Source organism: Vombatus ursinus, unplaced genomic scaffold, assembly GCF_900497805.2.
Source record: "Vombatus ursinus unplaced genomic scaffold, bare-nosed wombat genome assembly UNPS02015030.1, whole genome shotgun sequence".
Taxonomy (NCBI): domain Eukaryota; kingdom Metazoa; phylum Chordata; class Mammalia; order Diprotodontia; family Vombatidae; genus Vombatus; species Vombatus ursinus.
Genome location: NW_020954808.1, coordinates 2,771,462 through 2,789,246, shown reverse-complemented (window position 1 = coordinate 2,789,246; position 17,785 = coordinate 2,771,462). Strand labels below are relative to the sequence as shown.

Below are 17,785 nucleotides of genomic sequence, written 5' to 3'. Positions count from 1 at the left end.
GGAGGAGCCGCCGCTGCTGCTGCCGCCGCCGCCGCCCCCGCCGCCGCCGCCCGTGCCCGCCACCCCCGGGGCCCCCGCTAGCGGACCGGCCGCCCTCCCGCCTCGGCCAAAGGCGTCCCCAGCTCTCCGGCACCCCTCAGCGGAGGGGGCGGGGGCTCGGCCTCCTCCCGGAGCTGCCCTTGGGGGCCGGGGGCCCCGCCCCCCCCCCCCGCCCCGGAGCTCCTTTCCCCACTCGGCTTTGCTCCAAGACAGCCCCGACAGCCCCTTCTCCCTGCCTCCCGCCCGGTCCTGCCCGGTGCTCTGCAGGCTCCCTCTGCGGCCGACCCTTCGGACAGTCCCCTTTGGTCTCCGGATCCCCCTGGCCTCCAGCCTGCCCCCGCATCTCTAGGGTCCCCTGCCTCCTCTGTTCCTCTCCTGTTATCCCCTTCTCATTCCTCCCAGACCTCCCTCTCCATCCCCCTCTGACCTCCCCCTCCATCCCCCTCTCACCTCCCCCGTTATCCCCTCATTTCCCACTGCAGCCCCCCTCTCAGCTTCGCTTCTAGTCACTACTCCAGCCTGCCGGCTTTAGACTTACCTTCCCCATCCCTCTTTCTGTCCCCCCCAAGTCTCCCGTCCCAGCCTTCCTTCTATCCCCTTCTCCGCCCTCTCCTCCTAAAGGGTCCTCCACTCCCTTCTCTTTCCATCTCCCTTGGCGTCCCCTCCAACCTTCCCCTTCTGGTCTCCTAGCTCCCCGAACCCTATCCATCCTCAGCTCTCCTCCCTTCAGCACCCCTCTTCTCTCTGGTCTCCCGTCTCCCTCCTCCCTCCCCCTCCCCTGTCTCTCCCCCTCCCCCCAATCCCCCTCCCATCCCTTCCCCCCTCCCCCCACCATGAAGATGATGGCCGCCGGCGCGGCGGCGCACGGCCTGTTCTCCGCTCCGGCCCCACAGCAGCAGCCGCCACCGCCACCGCAGCAGCCACCGCCCGCATCTCACGGCACCTCCATGGAGTCCGAGGCCCCGGACTCCCGCAAGAGGCCCCTGGAGACGCCCCCCGAGGTCGTCAGCACCAAACGCAGCAACACGGGAGGTGAGAAGTGGTGCAGCTCCCCCCCCCAGCATCCCCTTCGGCATCCCCCCAATTCTCTAGATCCTCTGACCCTGGAGCCTTTCCTGCAGGTGCCCGGGCCCCCCCCAACCCCCCCTCCAGTATGGCCCCAATAATGGGGTCTCCCCTCCCCCCTCCCGGCACAAAGGGGGAGCGGTGGGGGCAGGGGAAAAGAGAGAATTCCACAATCGCGGGAGGGGGGGATGTTCTAGTGTTCCCCACCTCCCGGATGCTTTGTCTGAGGGTTGATGTAGGAGAATGAGAAGGGGTGGTGGTGGAAATGGACCCGGTGTGAGGGGGGAGGGGGCATCTGTGTGAAGCTGTGATTGTGTGTGTGTGATTGTGTGCTCGGCTCGCTTTCCCGAGCCATCCATTTAGTGTGTCTTGGGTGTGTGTATGTGTGTGCGTGTGTCCTTGGTAGGGTGGGTGGGTGGGTGTGATTGTGTGTCCTTGATGGGGGGGGGAGGGTGTTTGACTGCCCTTGGATGGGTGTGCTTGGGTCTCTACCACCAGCACCCCTCCCACCCCGGGCCGCGTTTGTGGATATGTCTTTCCGGCCCTTGGTTCCATATTCTATCCTAATCTGTAGAAGCTATTCATAGAAGGATCTGTCCGTGGTGTCTGGGCCTGTGTGTGCATGTGCGGGAAGGAGAGGGGGTGCGTCTTGAATAGGGAGGGTCTCCCAGTGGGGTTCTCTGTGGCTAGCAAGGGGAGGGGGAGAAATGAGCAAAGGCAATAGGGTCTCTGCCCCGGGAGGGTGCAACTCCCAGACTGAGGGGACTGAGCAATTGTGTATATGTGTGATATGGGAGCTAGTGACTGGGTGATGGGGGTGTGGTTGTGTGTGTGTGACATGAGAGGCAGTGTGACTGTGCTGAGTGTGACTGACAGGTGTGTATATCTGTGCGACACTAGAGGGTGTTCACTGATGGAGGAGGGAAAATTGTGTGTAGCAGGGGAAGTGGGTGACCTGAGAGAGGGTATGCAGGTGATTGGGCAATGGGGGTGTGGTTTTGTGTGTGTGTGTGTGTGTGTGTGTGTGTGTGTGAGAGAGAGAGAGAGAGAGAGAGAGAGAGAGAGAGAGAGAGAGGAGTGTGACTGATGAGAGAGACTGACAGGTGTGTGGGGGCTTGTATGTGACATAGGAGGCTGTGTAGGTGTTAAGAGGAGCTGTATGTGTGACTATGATGGAGGAGAATTATTGTCCCCCATTGGGAAGGGGCAGGGAGATTCAGTGTCACCTGCAGAAGCTATTGTGTCCAGGGGACCCCACCAAGTTCAGCTTCTAATCCTCAGCCTAAGGAGAGTGAGGAGACCCCTGGGCTCATCCTCTGGGTCACCTTGACCAAGAACTCACCTTGTTCTGATTTGGGGTTCTTCAGCCCCCAGGTCAGGACTGGATCCCGGGGCCAGAGTGGTGGAGAGGGAGAACTTTCACTCCATCTCATCTTATGCCCACAACCGTCTCAGAGAAGGCTCCAACCCCCTTGCCAGCTACAAGAGACCTTACAATAAATAAAGTCCAGATATGTCCTCTTTCCCCAGCTGCAAATCGTTCCATCACAGAATATCAGAGGTGTTAGAATATGTCAGAGCCAAAAGACACCTTAGAGACCATCCAGCCCTGCCCCTTCATTTTACAGATGAGGAAATTGAGACCCAGAAAGGGGAAGGGGCTTGTTCAAGGTGATACAATGAGTCTCAAAACAGGCAAAGCCTTTCCAGTTCAGGAAGAGGGGACAGACCAAGCCTGAGAATCTAGGGAGCCCTACACCACACACCCCTTTCCGCAGTCTCCCTCTCCTTCCAGTTTCTACAACAGAAGATGAGAGGAAAGGGAAGTTTGGGGGAGGGGGAGGGAATTTCCTGTGGTTCTTCCTGCTCCCAGCCTGGCTCAGTGCTGTTCAGCATAACTCTCCCTCCCTTCTTCCTTCTGCTCAACTCATTCTCTGCTCCTTGCCTGGGACCCAGGAGAAATGGGAATGGGAACTGGGACCCAGCTGATCAGTCTTCCAGCTCTGAGAAGGTGCCTCCTGGGAAGTGGGTGAGGTAGCTCTCTTTCCCTGCCCCCTCACCCCCTTCCCGTTTTTTTCTTCAGAAAGGAAAAAAACCCTAGCCTGGAAATTGGGAAATGTGACTTCTAGCCCTGATTCACGCACTCTGTGACCTTGGGTAAGTCCCTTCCCCCCCTAGACCTCAGTTTCACTATTTGTAAACTGAGGGGGTTGGAAGGGACATCCCAACTTTAGAGTGTTAAGATTCCAAGATTTTAAAATTCTGATACTGTGACCCTAAGAAGCCATGGTTTCATGATTTGGTAATAACATTACCTCCCTTCTCAACCCCCCTGGACTGGACAACTGTAACATTTTATATATACATATATCCTAAGGATTCAGTCACCTTTGCCAGGGGGGAAGTGAGTTGCTACCCCAGAGCTTTCTTAAGAACTCCCTCACTCTTGGGGACTGTTCTTCCCCAGGTGGGAGCAAGGACATGGAACCCAGTTCCTGACCACAGGAAAGAACAGAGCACCCATTGCATGGAAGGGATGCAGGATTTAGGAAGAAACAGAATCTGGGTGGGTCTAGACACTAGCCCTTGGCACTGTGGGAAGGGAAGAATCTTGGAGAAGCGATTCCATTTGGCTGGGGAGGGGGAGATGTTGGTGGCCCTTTGAACAATCTGTGGGAGTGAGGTCAGCCTTCCCAAATCCCAAAGGAAGAGGCAAATTCACCTGAGCTTTTACCTTAGGTATACTGTGTTACATGAAGTTCTTTTCCTTCCCTCTCTGGGCCCCTTAGGCAGACATCTGTGGATTTAGGCAGCAGGAATTAGGAATTAGGTGGAGTAGAGCTAGCAACCATGGGGGTAGCACTGGTTAAGGGAGTCATGGAACCCCAGGATGTTGAAATGGACCTTAGAGACCAACCCCCACATTAATCAGAGAAATCAAACTGAAGCATTTGATCAAGGTCCTACAGAAAGTAACCAATCCAGAGGGTCTTTTCATATCCTTGAGCTTCCTAAAGGGTTATGGGGAAAGAAAGAATGCAGGAAATGGAGCCTTTGGGTGAACTAAGAAGTCCCACCTAGAGAAAGAGGGAAAACAGAGAGGAAGCCCCTCTAGATGGGAGAAGAAAGATGGTGATGTAAATACAGACAGTTCACTATTAGGAAGTTGCAACGAGAGGAAGGGAGGGTAGACTACAAGAGCTTCCTAATAGATGGGAAACCAACAAACAAAAAAAAACAGTCCCCAACACTTCCCCATCTATTGAGGGGGCCCCAATAGCTCCTCTCCCCTCCCCCAGTCTTCAGCTGGTCAAGTTTGCAGTAAGAGTGGTTGATGATCCCAAGGATCTGCCACTGGGGGAGAGAAGAGATGATAATATGTTGGTAGGGGACTCACCAGGCACAGTCAGCCTGGGGAGAAAATAGAATTTTCTAAGTCAAGTATCATGGAATCTTAAGGCTCTAGACAATCTTAGACAGAGTCTTAGGACCTCAGAGGAGTGGAGAGAGGAGGAGGGGCCCAGGGGCTAATTGTTTAATTGGCTTAATTGACTCAGGGTGGTGAGTTTAAGAAGCTTGCCTGGAGCCTCCCTGGGGCAAGCCCTCATCCTAGCACCTCACTTTTCCCAGCCTCGGGGAAGCTCCCGGTAGAACACTACCCCATACAAGGCCCAGGCCCTTCTGCGTGCCCCAAATTTGCTTCCTCCAGGGCCCAAGTTGGGATCTGGAGGTTTGAGTTTGTGGAGTGGGCAGCCACTGGGGGAATCAACCAATCAACAAGTATTCAAGAAATAAATCTCTGCTATGTGTCAGGCACTAGGAATACAGATACAAAAGAGAAAAAGTGCTTGCCTTCAAGGAGTTTATGTTCTGTTGGGAGTGAGAGAAACTACTTGCTCCCAGATATTAGGTTCAAGATATGTACAATATTAGTATGCCCATATTCGGGACACTGGAAGGAGTCGTGGTCTACAGGGCTTTGTGGGGGGTGGGGAACAGGTTTAATAGAGTTGGAAGGAGGAAGCTGTCATAGAGAGGCTGGATCCTGGGGTGGAGGTGGGGCCCAGACCCTTGGGGGAATGGCATTCTAGAGGGAATTGGGGGTCATATATCCCATGGAGTTGTGGGGAGTTAGGTCATGAAGAGAGGGGAGAGAGATGGGATCTTAGATGACTGGGTCCCGGGGGGCTGTGAAGAACTCTGCCCTGTGTTAGGACTGGAGGACGGGGGACACATCCTTGTGGGTCTTTGTTAGAACTGGGTCCTAGTGGGGACCTATGGGAAGCTTGTCCCTTGGGGTGAAGGAGGGGGTTCATTTCCCATCGGGATGAGGTTGGAATGGGGAACTCGGGGAGCCATGTCCTACAGGGATGGGGAATCAGGACTTGAGAAAACCCATGACTGAGCCACATCTCCCACTCCCACCCACCTGCTCCAGAGGAGGGTGAATATTTCCTAAAGGTGCTCATCCCCAGCTATGCTGCGGGCTCCATCATTGGCAAAGGCGGCCAAACCATTGTGCAGCTGCAGAAGGAGACTGGAGCCACCATCAAGCTCTCAAAATCCAAGGACTTCTACCCCGGTGAGAACCCCACCCCCACTCCTGTGCCCCAGTGGGCTATCCCTTAAAGGGACAGGTGCTCCTGCCCCACCCCCCACCCCCACCCCACCCCAGGGAGAGAGGGAAGCAGATGGGGCCAGAGGAGCCCTCCCCCCTCCTCCCAGGACAATGAAGCTGCTGCATATTCATGAGTTCATTTGCATGGGGGCAGCAGCTGGGTCAGGCCCTGACCCTGCACCTGCCCCCCGGGGGAGCCCAGAAGTAAGGAGAGGGCACCAGGCTGTTCCGCCAGTCATGCTGAAAGGTCTCCCATCCCAGGGGATCACTTCTTATCTCTCTCCACATTTTTCTCACTTTATTGCTTCTTCTCTCTTATCATCCCAGAGTACTGCTTCCCTATCTCTGTCTCCCTATCCTCCCTCATCTCCTGCTCTTGCTCTCTCCCACCAATACTCACTCTCCCTCCATTCTACCTCTGTTGTTACTGACTGTACGACCTTGGGTAAGTCAACAAACCTCCTGGCCCCCATTTTCCTCGTCTCTAAAGTCGAGTGTTTGGACCATATAGCCTTTGGGGACCCTTCCAGCTCAAGATCTATTTCTCTGCCATGGACCCCTTGGGCAGTCTGGTAAAGCCTATGGAAACTTTTTCAGAGTGTTCTTAAATGCATAAAATAAAATACATAGATTACAAAGATAACCAATTATATTGAAATAGTTACAAAGATTTTCAAAACAAATTCCTGGACCACTCTGGAATTGATCCAAGGAGTCTGTAGACCCCAGATTAAGAACCCCTGTTATGCTCCATCTTGTTCTTCCTTCTCTCAACCCCTCCCAGTTTTCTTCCTATCTCCCCCCACTGGAGCCTCTCCTTCTCCTCCTATATATAACTCACTCACTCCATCTCTTCTTCCCTTTATCTCTCTCTTGTACTCTTTCAAACACTCCCACTTTCACCACACTCTGGAAGTCAGACTCTTTGTCCACCTTTGCCCTCCTCTCCCTCAACCCCTCTTTTCTCTCTTCCTCTCATCTCTCCCTCTATCTTTTCTGCCACTCCACCATCCCTCTGAATGGATCTGTTCCCCAACACATGCCATGACTCAAGCTGGCTCTGTCCACATTCTCCCATCATCACTGTTAGCTCCCGTTCATTGTCCCCACCTCTGTAATGTGAATATCTTGCTACCTTTTTGCATCTTCCAGTCCCATAGCTCTGGGTCCAAGAAGAAGACACCACCTCAGACTTCCTTGGCTTATTTCACCCCCTCTCAGAAGCCTTTATTCCTAAGATATCATTTTGTGTATGTGTGTCAAACAGCAGAATGGGGAACTCAAGGTAGGAAGTGAGGATGTAGCCACTCTCATAATCCCAGACCCTGTCCCACCTATCTGAACAATTTTAGCCAGAGTCAGAGGCAGGAATGATTTGGGTTAAACAGAATCAGGGCTATCTCCTTTCCAATTAACTGGATCCCTGACCACCCATATTCCTAGTGAGAAGTCAAAGCACCAGCCCCACAAACACCTTGAAGGTTTTGGAATCATCAGGAGACTAACTGAGATGGCCTCCTGCCTACACAAACCAGGACTGGTGGAAAGACAGTGCTGTAAGGGACCTGAGACCCCACCCCTTACCCTAGGTCAGCAAAGTATACTGGAAAGATCACTGGATTTAGAGTCAGACTACCTGGGTTTGAATCCTACCTTGGCCACTAGCTACCTATATAACCTTCATTTCACTTGGCTAAGCCTTGGTTACCTTATGTGAGAGGCAGCTAGGTGGCAAAGTGCAGAGAGTACTGGATTTGGACCCAGGAAGATCTGACTTCAAAACCTGCCTCAGACACTTACTATCTGAGAGACCCTGGGCAATTCTCTTTCGTCATTAGTAAAATGAGGATAATAATAGAACCTACCTCACAGGGTTGTTGTGAGGTTTCATATATATGTAATTACATACACATGTATTAAATATATATATATGCAGAGTATATATATTATGCTGTGTTACATATACTATAATACAGAGCATATTATATATGTGTGTATATGTATGTGTGTATGTGAATGTAACATGCTTTGCAAACCTTACGATGCTGTTATAAATATTTGCTATTATGATTATTATCTGTTAAAGAACAGAAATGTGCTGGTCACATCAGTCTTAATTGTCAAGGTTGCTTCAAAATGAGTTGGTAGGGGGCAGCTAGGTGGCGCAGTAGATAGAGCGCTGGCCCTGGATTCAGGAGGACCTGAGTTCAAATCTGGCCTCAGACACTCACTAGCTGTGTGACCCTGGACAAGTTACTTAACCATAATTGCCGCAAACAAACGAACAAAACCAAAATGAGTTAGTATTATCCTACTCCTTTGTGGTCAAGTGAGGAGGTTGGACAAGAAGAGCTCTGAGGGCTCTTTCATCTGCAAATCTATGGTCCCTATAGATGAGTCAGGAATCTTAGCTCTTGACACTGACCAGCTGTCCAGCTGGGGCAAGATCCTTCTCTCTTCAAGCCTCAGATCCCTTATTTCTGAACTGGAGACAATGGTATTTACATCTGGTAAGGGAACGTGTCACAACAGATAGAGAACCAGGCTTGGATCCAGGAAGACCTGGCTTCTGACACCTACATCCTGGCTCTGAGACCCTGGGCAAATTGCTCAACCTGCCAGTTCTTAAGGTAACGCTTGAAGTCTATATAAATTGTAGAGGAGGCACCATCCTCAATGGGGAGAGGGAGCTTCCTTACCTCGCAGTTCCCTATATGGATGAAACCCTAGGGCAAGTCCTTATCCCACAATATGAGAGAGAGACAGGGAGAGGGAGAGGGAGAGACAGGGAGGGAGGGAGAGGGACAGGGAGAGAGAGAGAGAGAGAGACAGGGAGGGAGGGAAAGAGAGACAGGGAGAGAGAGAAAGAGACAAGGAGAGAGAGAGAGAGACAAGGAGAGAGAAGGGGAGAGAGAGAGAGGGAGAGGGAGAGGAACAGGGAGAGAGAGGGAGGGAGGGAGAGGGACAGGGAGAGAGAGAGAGACAGGAAGGGAGGGAGAGAACCTGCCAGTTCTTAAGGTAACGCTTGAAGTCTATGTAAATTGTAGAGGAGGCACCATCCTCAATGGGGAGAGGGAGCTTCCTTACCTCGCAGTTCCCTATATGGATGAAACCCTAGGGCAAGTCCTTATCCCGCAATATGAGAGAGAGACAGGGAGAGGGAGAGAGAGAGGAACAGGGAGAGAGAGAAAGAGACAAGGAGAGAGAGAGAGAGACAAGGAGAGAGAAGGGGAGAGAGAGAGAGAGAGGGAGTGGGAGAGAGAGAGGGAGGGAGAGGGACAGGGAGAGGGAGAGAGAGAGAGAGAGAGAGAGAGAGGGAAATAGAGAAATAGAGAAAGGATAGATAGACAGGATAGAGATAAATATAAATCTATTGATATACACACATTAGTACTATTATATGTATGTATACATATAATATGGTGAGTATATATTTACATATCCATACATACACACATTTATATCATACACATCCATATATATATATATATATATATACACACACACACACACACACACACACACATATACCCTGGATATTTTGTACCATAGTACTATTAGGAGAAAGGCACTTACATGTGAGCCCGATGGTAGCACATAAATGTGAGTAATGGTGGTTATTATTTTTATTATCACCATTATTAATGCTAGTGAAACGCAGAATTCTCTGAATCTACATACCTCATGGAATTCCTTACGTCATGAGACATAGGATTCCCTGCATGTAGCACCCAGAGCTCCCTAGCACATGTAACCTATCTATCCTCTATCCCCCCCTACACCCCATAGCCTTCTCCCCACTGGGACTCACAACAAAGAGCTAACCTCCCTCTACCCCTCCTGCCTTCCCCCACCAGAACATGGAATCTGCCTCTTCAATGTCCCCATTCCCACCCCATGGGCCACACAAGCCACACAATCACATACATACACAGGTATTGATAAATAAAATTAATAAAACCCCAAGCTAAAAGGGACTACAGCCCATCTGGCCCAACTACCTCATTTTATGGAGGAGGAAACTGAGACTCAGAGAGGGGAAAGGGCTTGGCTGAGGTCACCCTGATAACGGCCAGCAGAGCTAGGGTCTGACTTCTGGGCTCTGACCTGGAATCCACTGCTCTTTTAACTCTGGTGAAAACCAAAGCCCAGAGAAGGGAAGGACTTTCCCAAGATCACAAGGAGTCAGGTCAGAGCTGACACCAGTCGAGATCTGGCCTTCAACCTTGGACATTTTCAAACACACCAGCTACTTTTCTCTGTTCTCCTCCGTCCCTGTCTGTCTCTTTTTCATGGTTTCCTTCTGTGTGTGTGTGTGTGTGTGTGTGTGTGTGTGTGTGTGTGTGTGTGGTTTGTCTATATTCCTCTAGGTCTTCCTGACTTTGAACCCAGGGCTACTAAGAGTGTAGGAGCTGCAAGGGACTTCAGAGGTCACCCAGATGAGCCACTATACCCCTCCACACCCCTCCCAAGCTTCCCTGGTTCCCACAGGGCCTGAGGCCCGCCCCACACCCTTTCCTATTTACGCCTTTTGCAACCCGCCAGGCCTGGGGCAGGCAGGCTCAGCCCTGACTCACGCTTGGCTCAGACCCTGCTATTGTTCTGGGGGAGGGACACAGGCCCCAGCACTGGAGGGGTTGGGGAGAAACACATCCAGGAACACCCTGACCAGGACACCTAGACACCAAGTGGCATGATACACAGAACCAGCACTACCCCTTTTCCCCAGAAACAGAGCCTCCCCAAGACAGGCCAGCGACAGGGTCTAGCCCTGCCTCATCCCCAGGACACAGACAGCTAGTGACTGTGCTGCCCAGACAGGCAAAGAATCTGTACTTCTTGCTTTTTCTACATCTCAGTGGCTTTGCCTCTTTCTGTCTCTACCTTAGTCTCTGTCAGAGACACTGTCTCCCTCTAGGTTTTATATGTATATCTTTGTCTAGGTCCCACCCAAAAGCAGAACTCAGGAACTGTTCTTACTTGGAAGAGTCATATCCCATGCTCTGTCTCTAACTCATCTTCTCTGTTTTCCCTTGTTTCTTATTTAAATCTTGTGCTCTGGGGCCAAATCCCCCTCTGCTCAACTCACCATCTCCATCCACCCCCCCCCCCCAACAAAGCCTAGCCTTTCCCCATTCGATCCAAAGCTTCTCAGTCTGGTGGTACGCTGCTGCTTTAAGAGGTTGCCACAGCAACGGCCCTCCTTCCCCTTCCTCAGTCCAGCTCTGGCGATAAGGGGGTTCCAGTTGCTCGGGCAACCAGCCTCAGCCACCAGGAGGGAAGGAGGGGGCAGTGTTACCGAGGCAACCAGGGGAGCTAGGAATCATCGAAGGAGCTAGCCATGGAGGCCCCCTCCTCCCATGATCTCCAAACACTTAGACCTTTCATTGTCCCCTCCCCCCCATCCACTGGGGCAGGGTGAGGGAGACTCCAAAAAGAAATAAAAAAACTTGGCGAATTGGGGGGGGGGCAGTGATAGAGAACCAGGTATCTCCCCTTCATTGCAGTTCTAGCTTAAGATCTCAAAGCACTTGAGATGTCTCAGGATTGCCTGGAGGTAGGAGGAAAAGGTGTTGATACATTTATCTCTCTACTCCTCCTCCTTCCCTAATCCTTGCTGGGCTTCAGGGACCACAGAGAGGGTGTGCCTGGTGCAGGGGACTGCAGAGGCCCTGAATGCTGTTCACAGCTTCATCGCAGAGAAGGTTCGAGAAATCCCACAGGCAATGGCCAAGCCTGAGGTGGCCAGCATCCTGCAGCCACAGACCACTATGAACCCTGACAGGGCCAAGCAGGTAAAAATTGGACCCCGCAACTGATTCCTCTGGGGATGGAAGGGAAGACATGGCCCTGCCCTCATGAAATTCTGGGTCTGAAGGGGAGGAGACAGGTCAGGCTCCTTCTCCTGAAGGGTTGGGGGTGGGGCTAGATGGTCATTCCAGGAAGGCATCCAGGAGAAGACCAGCCTGGCACAATGCCACTGAGGGACCACAGAGAAGGGATTTGTTCAGGTCCCTGTAGGCTCTGGGCCCCTTTGCCTTTAACCCCTCCCCCCCTCTCCCATCTCCCTTCCTTTTCCCTCCACCTCATCCCATTGTCCCCTTGGACCACCTGCCTCCCACTTCCTCTGCACATAGGAAGTGGGGCCCCAAGGCACCTCCCCTTCACCTCCTCCCCACTATCACCCCGCCCCTCCTTCCCCTTTACAATTCTACCCCTTTCCACTCTTTCCATGGAAGGGGGGAGGGGAGAGAATGTCAGCCATCTTGAAATAGGAAGGATCATATTGGAGGAGGAAAAGGAAGGAGGGAGGGATGGGGGCCAATGAGATGCCCTGCCCCCATCACCATGGCAACAAGGGAAGCTGTTGGGAGGGGCAGAGCATCCTTCTTCTTCCCTCTTTCCTTATCGCCCCACCTCTTCGGGAGCCCAGCTGGTTGCCACAACAACTGTCAACTAGTTCTGGCTGCAGGGAGGCGGGGCAGGGGAGAGGGGAGGAGGGACAGAAGGAAGGAGGGAAGGGATGTTGGCTGCCTACCCAGCGCTAGCAGGAGAGGCAAGAGAGGTACCCACAGTCACCCCTCCAGCCACTGACCTCTCCCCAGCCCCCGAGGGGTTCTGGTGTCTACAGACAGTCACCGAGGCTCAGTTTATTTGTGTTTAAACGCTCACGTCCAAGAGTTAAACTGGCCACCCCCTTCCCCAAGATGAGAATGCAGACTGAGGAGCAGAGAGTGAGGGAGGTAGTGCTGGACTGGTGGGCTCTGTCCCTGGTGCTGAACCCTCCTTCCTATCGGATTAGTCAGGACCCGGGAGGCAGCCCCAGGAGAGGCGGGATTTATCCATCATCATTTCCCCACTTCCTTTTCCTCCCCCAGAAGAAATGATTTCTAGGAGCTTTGAGATCATTCTTACAGCAAAAGGGTCAGCTGGCGAAACCTGGTGTAGAGAAAATGGTCGTTGCTTAGCCTTCCTAGTGTGAAAAGCCCTGGGCTAGGAGTCAGGAGAACTATATCCTGGGCTTGGTTCTGCCCTTACCTTTCCAGGTGACCTTGGGCAAGTCCTTTTTCCATCCAAGCATCAGTTTCCCCAACTGTAAAACGGGTGTAGGGGAAAGACTAGATGGTCTTTAAGGCTCCTCTACTTATATTCTCAGAGGCCTTGCAGCTCCAGCATTCTCTTCCACCGTTTTAAAGTCCTTTGGGGTTTTTGAGTCTAAGAAGTATGGCTTCCTGGTCCCATTGATTCCTTAACCCCTGGTCTACTCCTCTTCCCCCACCCCCAGGCTAAGCTGATAGTCCCCAACAGCACAGCCGGCCTGATCATTGGCAAAGGGGGTGCAACGGTGAAGGCAGTCATGGAGCAGTCAGGCGCTTGGGTCCAGCTGTCCCAGAAGCCAGAGGGCATCAACCTGCAGGAGCGCGTGGTGACGGTGAGCGGGGAGCCCGAGCAGGTGCACAAGGCTGTGGCCGCCATCGTCCAGAAGGTGCAGGAGGACCCGCAGAGCAGCAGCTGCCTAAACATCAGCTATGCCAATGTGGCAGGGCCTGTGGCCAACTCCAACCCCACGGGCTCCCCCTATGCCAGCCCGGCTGATGTCCTCCCAGCAGCCGCTGCTGCAGCCTCTGCCGCCGCCGCTGCCTCTGGCCTCCTTGGCCCAGCGGGCCTGGCGGGTGTGGGTGCCTTTCCTGCTGCCCTGCCAGCCTTTTCAGGGACTGACCTGCTGGCCATCAGTACGGCCCTCAACACACTGGCCAGCTATGGCTACAGTGCCAACTCACTGGGCCTGGGCCTTGGCTCAGCCGCGGCCTCAGGGGTCCTTGCGGCTGTGGCAGCTGGGGCAAACCCAGCTGCTGCTGCTGCCGCCAACCTACTGGCCTCCTATGCGGGTGAGGCTGCCGCTGGGCCAGCTGCTGGTGCGGCCCCACCCCCACCCCCACCACCCCCTGGGGCACTGGGCTCCTTTGCCTTGGCAGCAGCTGCCAATGGCTACCTGGGAGCAGCAGGGGGTGGGGGTGGTGGGGGCGGCGGGGCAGGAGCCGGGGGGTTTCTGGCAGCCGAGAAGCTGGCGGCAGAGAGTGCCAAGGAGCTGGTGGAAATTGCGGTGCCAGAGAACCTCGTGGGTGCCATCCTGGGCAAGGGGGGGAAGACGCTGGTAGAGTACCAGGAGTTGACAGGTGCCCGCATCCAGATCTCTAAGAAGGGGGAGTTTCTGCCTGGCACGCGGAACCGGCGGGTGACCATTACAGGCAGTCCTGCAGCCACGCAGGCCGCACAGTATCTCATAAGTCAGAGGGTCACCTATGAGCAGGGGGTCCGTGCCACGAACCCCCAAAAAGTGGGATAAAAGGGGGCGGGGAGCAATGGCTCCCAACCCTCCCCACCCATCTCCTCCCTACCCCCTGACGCCGTCCCTCTTTCCCCATCCTGGTTTGGTTCGGGTGTCGGGCAAGGGGCTCGCTTAAATCCACCACACCTTTGAGTGGTTGGATTGGAGTTGGGGATAGGAGGTGCTCCCCATGCTCCTCCCCCCCAGTTTGACACACCTCCCTGTGCTTAGCTGGACCCCCAACTCCTCCAGGGCAGCTGGGAGACTGGGGGCCCCAGTCTGTGTGATATCTGTATATATTTTGTTGATTTTAATAGAAAACACGGCATTATTTTTCTCTTTCTTTCCCTCCTTTTATTTTTCTTATTTTTTTTTTAAATAAGGGATTTTTTTTTCGATTGGTTGGTCAGTTTTTGTTTTCAGAGGTAAAATGGGAGGGGAGATGTTGCACCTTCTTACTTCAACCCACTCAACCCCAGCCCACTGCATCTCCAATCAGGAATGAGGAAGCTTTGAGGGGATGGGGATAGGTTCCTGGTTGGCATGGCATGACCTGGGTTGCAGTGGAGGTTGAGGTTCCTGTCCACCCCCCATTCCTAGGCATTCCCTGACCCTCACACTGCCCTACTCAACTGGGGTCACTGGGGGTTTATTTTATAACATGGCCAAGTTGGCTTAATGGGGAAGTAGGGAAGGGATTGTGGCATTGGAGAAGCTTCAAGTCCAATATGTCAAGGTGAACTACCTAGTTCTGAGGAAAGAATACTGGATTTGAAGTCAGAGGACCTGCCACTTACTAGCTGTGTGACCTTGGGAAAGTCACTTAACCTTTCTGAGTCTCAGTTTCCTCACCTGTAGAATGAGGGGTTTGGCCCAGATGAATCTCTAAGGTCATTCCCGGCTTTAAATCCTATGATCCTAAGCTCTGGAACACAAAGCCCTAAAAAGGAGGCAGGGGGAAAATTCCTGAGGGCCACCCAGAACTTTTTGTCCTCCCTGAAGTCTGTCTCCTTGGACTTCTTGTGTTCTTATGGGGAGGTGTTTTCCTCAAGGCCCAGTGGGGCTCCTATCTATGACAGCATGCATGGGTGAATAGTCTTCCCTGAACTGTTAGGATGGTGGGGTGGGGAGTCCTTGTATTATTTCAGGCCCACTTCCTTAGAAGTACCTGAATGGGATGGACTCCCTGACACAAATCCTGACCTTACCCTCCTTTTTGCAGGGGCCCAAGAAACCCCATGAGACCCTGAGGAGGACAGGGCCACCTCCCCTGATAAGCGGTTATTGAGTTTTGGGTATGGAGGATGAGGGAAAAGACAGGAAGGGCTTGGCTCCGTCGTGGGGGTGCAGGGACAGGGATGGAGAGGAGCAGCTATGTCTGGAAAAGGATTGTCTCCATTCAGATTCCAAAGTCTGCTCATCTCAAAGGAAAAAAAACACTTTCGTTTGGTGGGGGGGGGGGGTTGCAGGAAATTCAGCAGATCCCTTCTCCTTTCCCACCCCAAGCCCTCTCTATGTGCTTGCTTCTATGTGTCTGCATTGATGTATTTTTTTGGTGGGGTCTGAGTTGGTGTGTCCTGGTGGGGTCTAATTTAGCATGTTGATAGCATCTGGATTGGTGAATTTGGGATGGGATTTGAGAGACCTGTGGAGCTTTGATGGAGTCTGGACTGATGTCTTTTGACACAGTCTGATTAGCATGTTTCAAAAACGAGCATGTGCGAATAGGGTCTGGACTAGTATATTTGGTTAGGGTCTAACAGACCCTGCTACATCACTGGGGTTCCAAAGGCTGCTTTGTCAGGTAGGGTGCACAGACCTATTGGTCTTTTCTGAGGAACAAACTCTGATTGCCTTGTCTGAGCAGAGTAGCCAGGTCGGTTCTATCCCTGGGCTGTCCATTACCTTGGTCCTTTTTCCCCCCACCCCCTATTGGTCTCCCCCCCTTCACCTCTTAAACCAGGACTCCCCACTGATGCCCTGGTTCCAGCATCAGCATCTTTGTGGGGGGGGGGATAGCTTCCTGTCCCTTCAAAATTCCATACTTACCACCTATTTTTCTGGATTCTTCTCTCCCCACAGTTCAGGGGGAGCCCCAGGAGGGGGGGGCAGATCCCAAAAATCAAAATGTGAAAATCCCTTCCCAAGGAAGAAGCAATAGCGGTAACTCGCACTGACCTTGTCTGCTCATGTCCCTACTGGGTCACCAGAAGCTGGCAGGAGCTGGGCTGTCCAAGTGGCTTTTTCTATATCCTGCCCTCAGACTCCAGTAGGGGAAGGGAGGGAGACCCTGTCTCCTTCTGAACCCATACCACCCCCCCAACTCCTTGGACCCTGATCACACCCTTCCAAGGTAGGGTGGTCTAGATGTGCCAAAAGAATTATCTTCCAAACTTTGTATATTTATATACAAAGGATATATATATATTTATCTCTTGGGGGGGGGCTTGGGGGGAGGGGGGAGGGGGAAGGGAGGGTTTCCCATTCCCAGAGAATGCAGTATTCTGTATTTTGGATTTGGGAAGGATGGGACCTCCCAGGGTGCCCGAGCTGATTTGCATATCATTTGCATGCACGGCCAAGCTCACTGCCCCTGTAACGCTCTGGTCCAGTTGCAGCCCTTTTTGGGGTTGTGTCTCTTTGGAGACAGCCTCCTTCCCTGCTCCCTTTATTCCCCCTCCTCACACACACCTGGCTTCTTCTCCTCTCTAATCCACTACCTCCCAGAGGTGCCCTGTGTGGAATGAGATGGAGTAACTTGGTTGGAATCCCAGCTCCAGGCCTGACTTATTGGGGCAAATTCCTTCCTTTGTCTAGGCCTCAGTTTCCTTCTCTGTAAAATTGTTGTGTAGGCAGAGGTGGGGGGAGGACAAGGAGTTGAGATGATCTGGAAGGTCCTGACTGGCTGTAGCAACTATGTTACCCTCCTCTGGTCCCCATCCCTTGCCCCCACTTGCCCTTTCCGATTCCTGCAGAGTGGTGGAAGCAGGGGGGAGGAGGAAGGAGGGGAGAGGATGGGAAGGGGGCACACCTGTGGACTGTGCACCCTCCCCCACCCCTTCCTGCTGCTTCCTGTACCCATGCCTGTGTTCTCCTCTTCCGCAGTCTAACCCCAGTCCCTTTTGCTACAGTGTTTCCTGGGGCACAGGGTAGGGGTGGGGAGGGAGCAGACACAGCCTGGGAGATTGCTAAAGATTTAAACGGAGGTCCCTCAACCCCTGCCCCGGATGTTTAGTGTATTCCTTGCAGCTCTAGAAATCTCACCTTCCAACTCCGTCTTCAACCTCCTTGTCCCTCAGCTCCAAGAGTCTTGCCCCAGTGGGGGACCGTAGTTAACTGAAGCCAGGGAAGATATACCCATCCCCAAACTCTGTGGAATCCTGTTCCAGTTCCACAATCATTTGGGGTCCCCTTGGACCTTAAGGTTCTTCTTTTACCCCGCTTTTCCAAGTGCTCCCCATACCCCCTTGGTATAATCTCCTCACTATTTAAAGCCCAATTCCTCAAGGTCCCCCACCCCTTTTGCACTGACAGTGGCCCTTCCTGGAAGGTGGGGTAGGAGGGAAGTAACAACCTCGCAGGAATGAGCTATAGGCTCTGACGGGCTATTGCCGTCCCAGCTCCAGCAGTTCCCTCCTGTTCCCCTTATCCTTATCCTGCCTGTATGCCCTCTCTGTAGACTCCTGTAACGTCCCCTGCCCCCTCGATTGCTTTCTCATCTCCTTCTGTTTAGA

The 17,785-nt window shown here is 52.9% G+C and overlaps 1 protein-coding gene across 1 annotated transcript; it reads left to right on the top strand.

The window, feature by feature from the left end:
- The first annotated feature begins 872 nt into the window (after positions 1 to 872).
- Positions 873 to 14,394, top strand: LOC114031021 (RNA-binding protein Nova-2-like). Its single transcript, XM_027846021.1, has 4 exons — positions 873 to 1,071; positions 5,543 to 5,686; positions 11,351 to 11,517; positions 13,008 to 14,394. Exons 1-4 carry the CDS (start codon positions 873 to 875, stop codon positions 14,067 to 14,069), a joined length of 1,572 nt encoding a protein of 523 aa, XP_027701822.1. The 3' UTR covers positions 14,070 to 14,394.
- The last annotated feature ends 3,391 nt before the right edge of the window (positions 14,395 to 17,785 follow it).

Bases quoted from the DNA above. Each gene is read 5' to 3' on its own strand.
- LOC114031021 (XM_027846021.1), top strand. From the start codon at position 873: ATGAAGATGATGGCCGCCGGCGCGGCGGCGCACGGCCTGTTCTCCGCT. The intron at 1,072-5,542 runs GTGAGAAGTGGT...CACCTGCTCCAG, and splicing joins CAAACGCAGCAACACGGGAG to AGGAGGGTGAATATTTCCTA. The intron at 5,687-11,350 runs GTGAGAACCCCA...GCTGGGCTTCAG, and splicing joins ATCCAAGGACTTCTACCCCG to GGACCACAGAGAGGGTGTGC.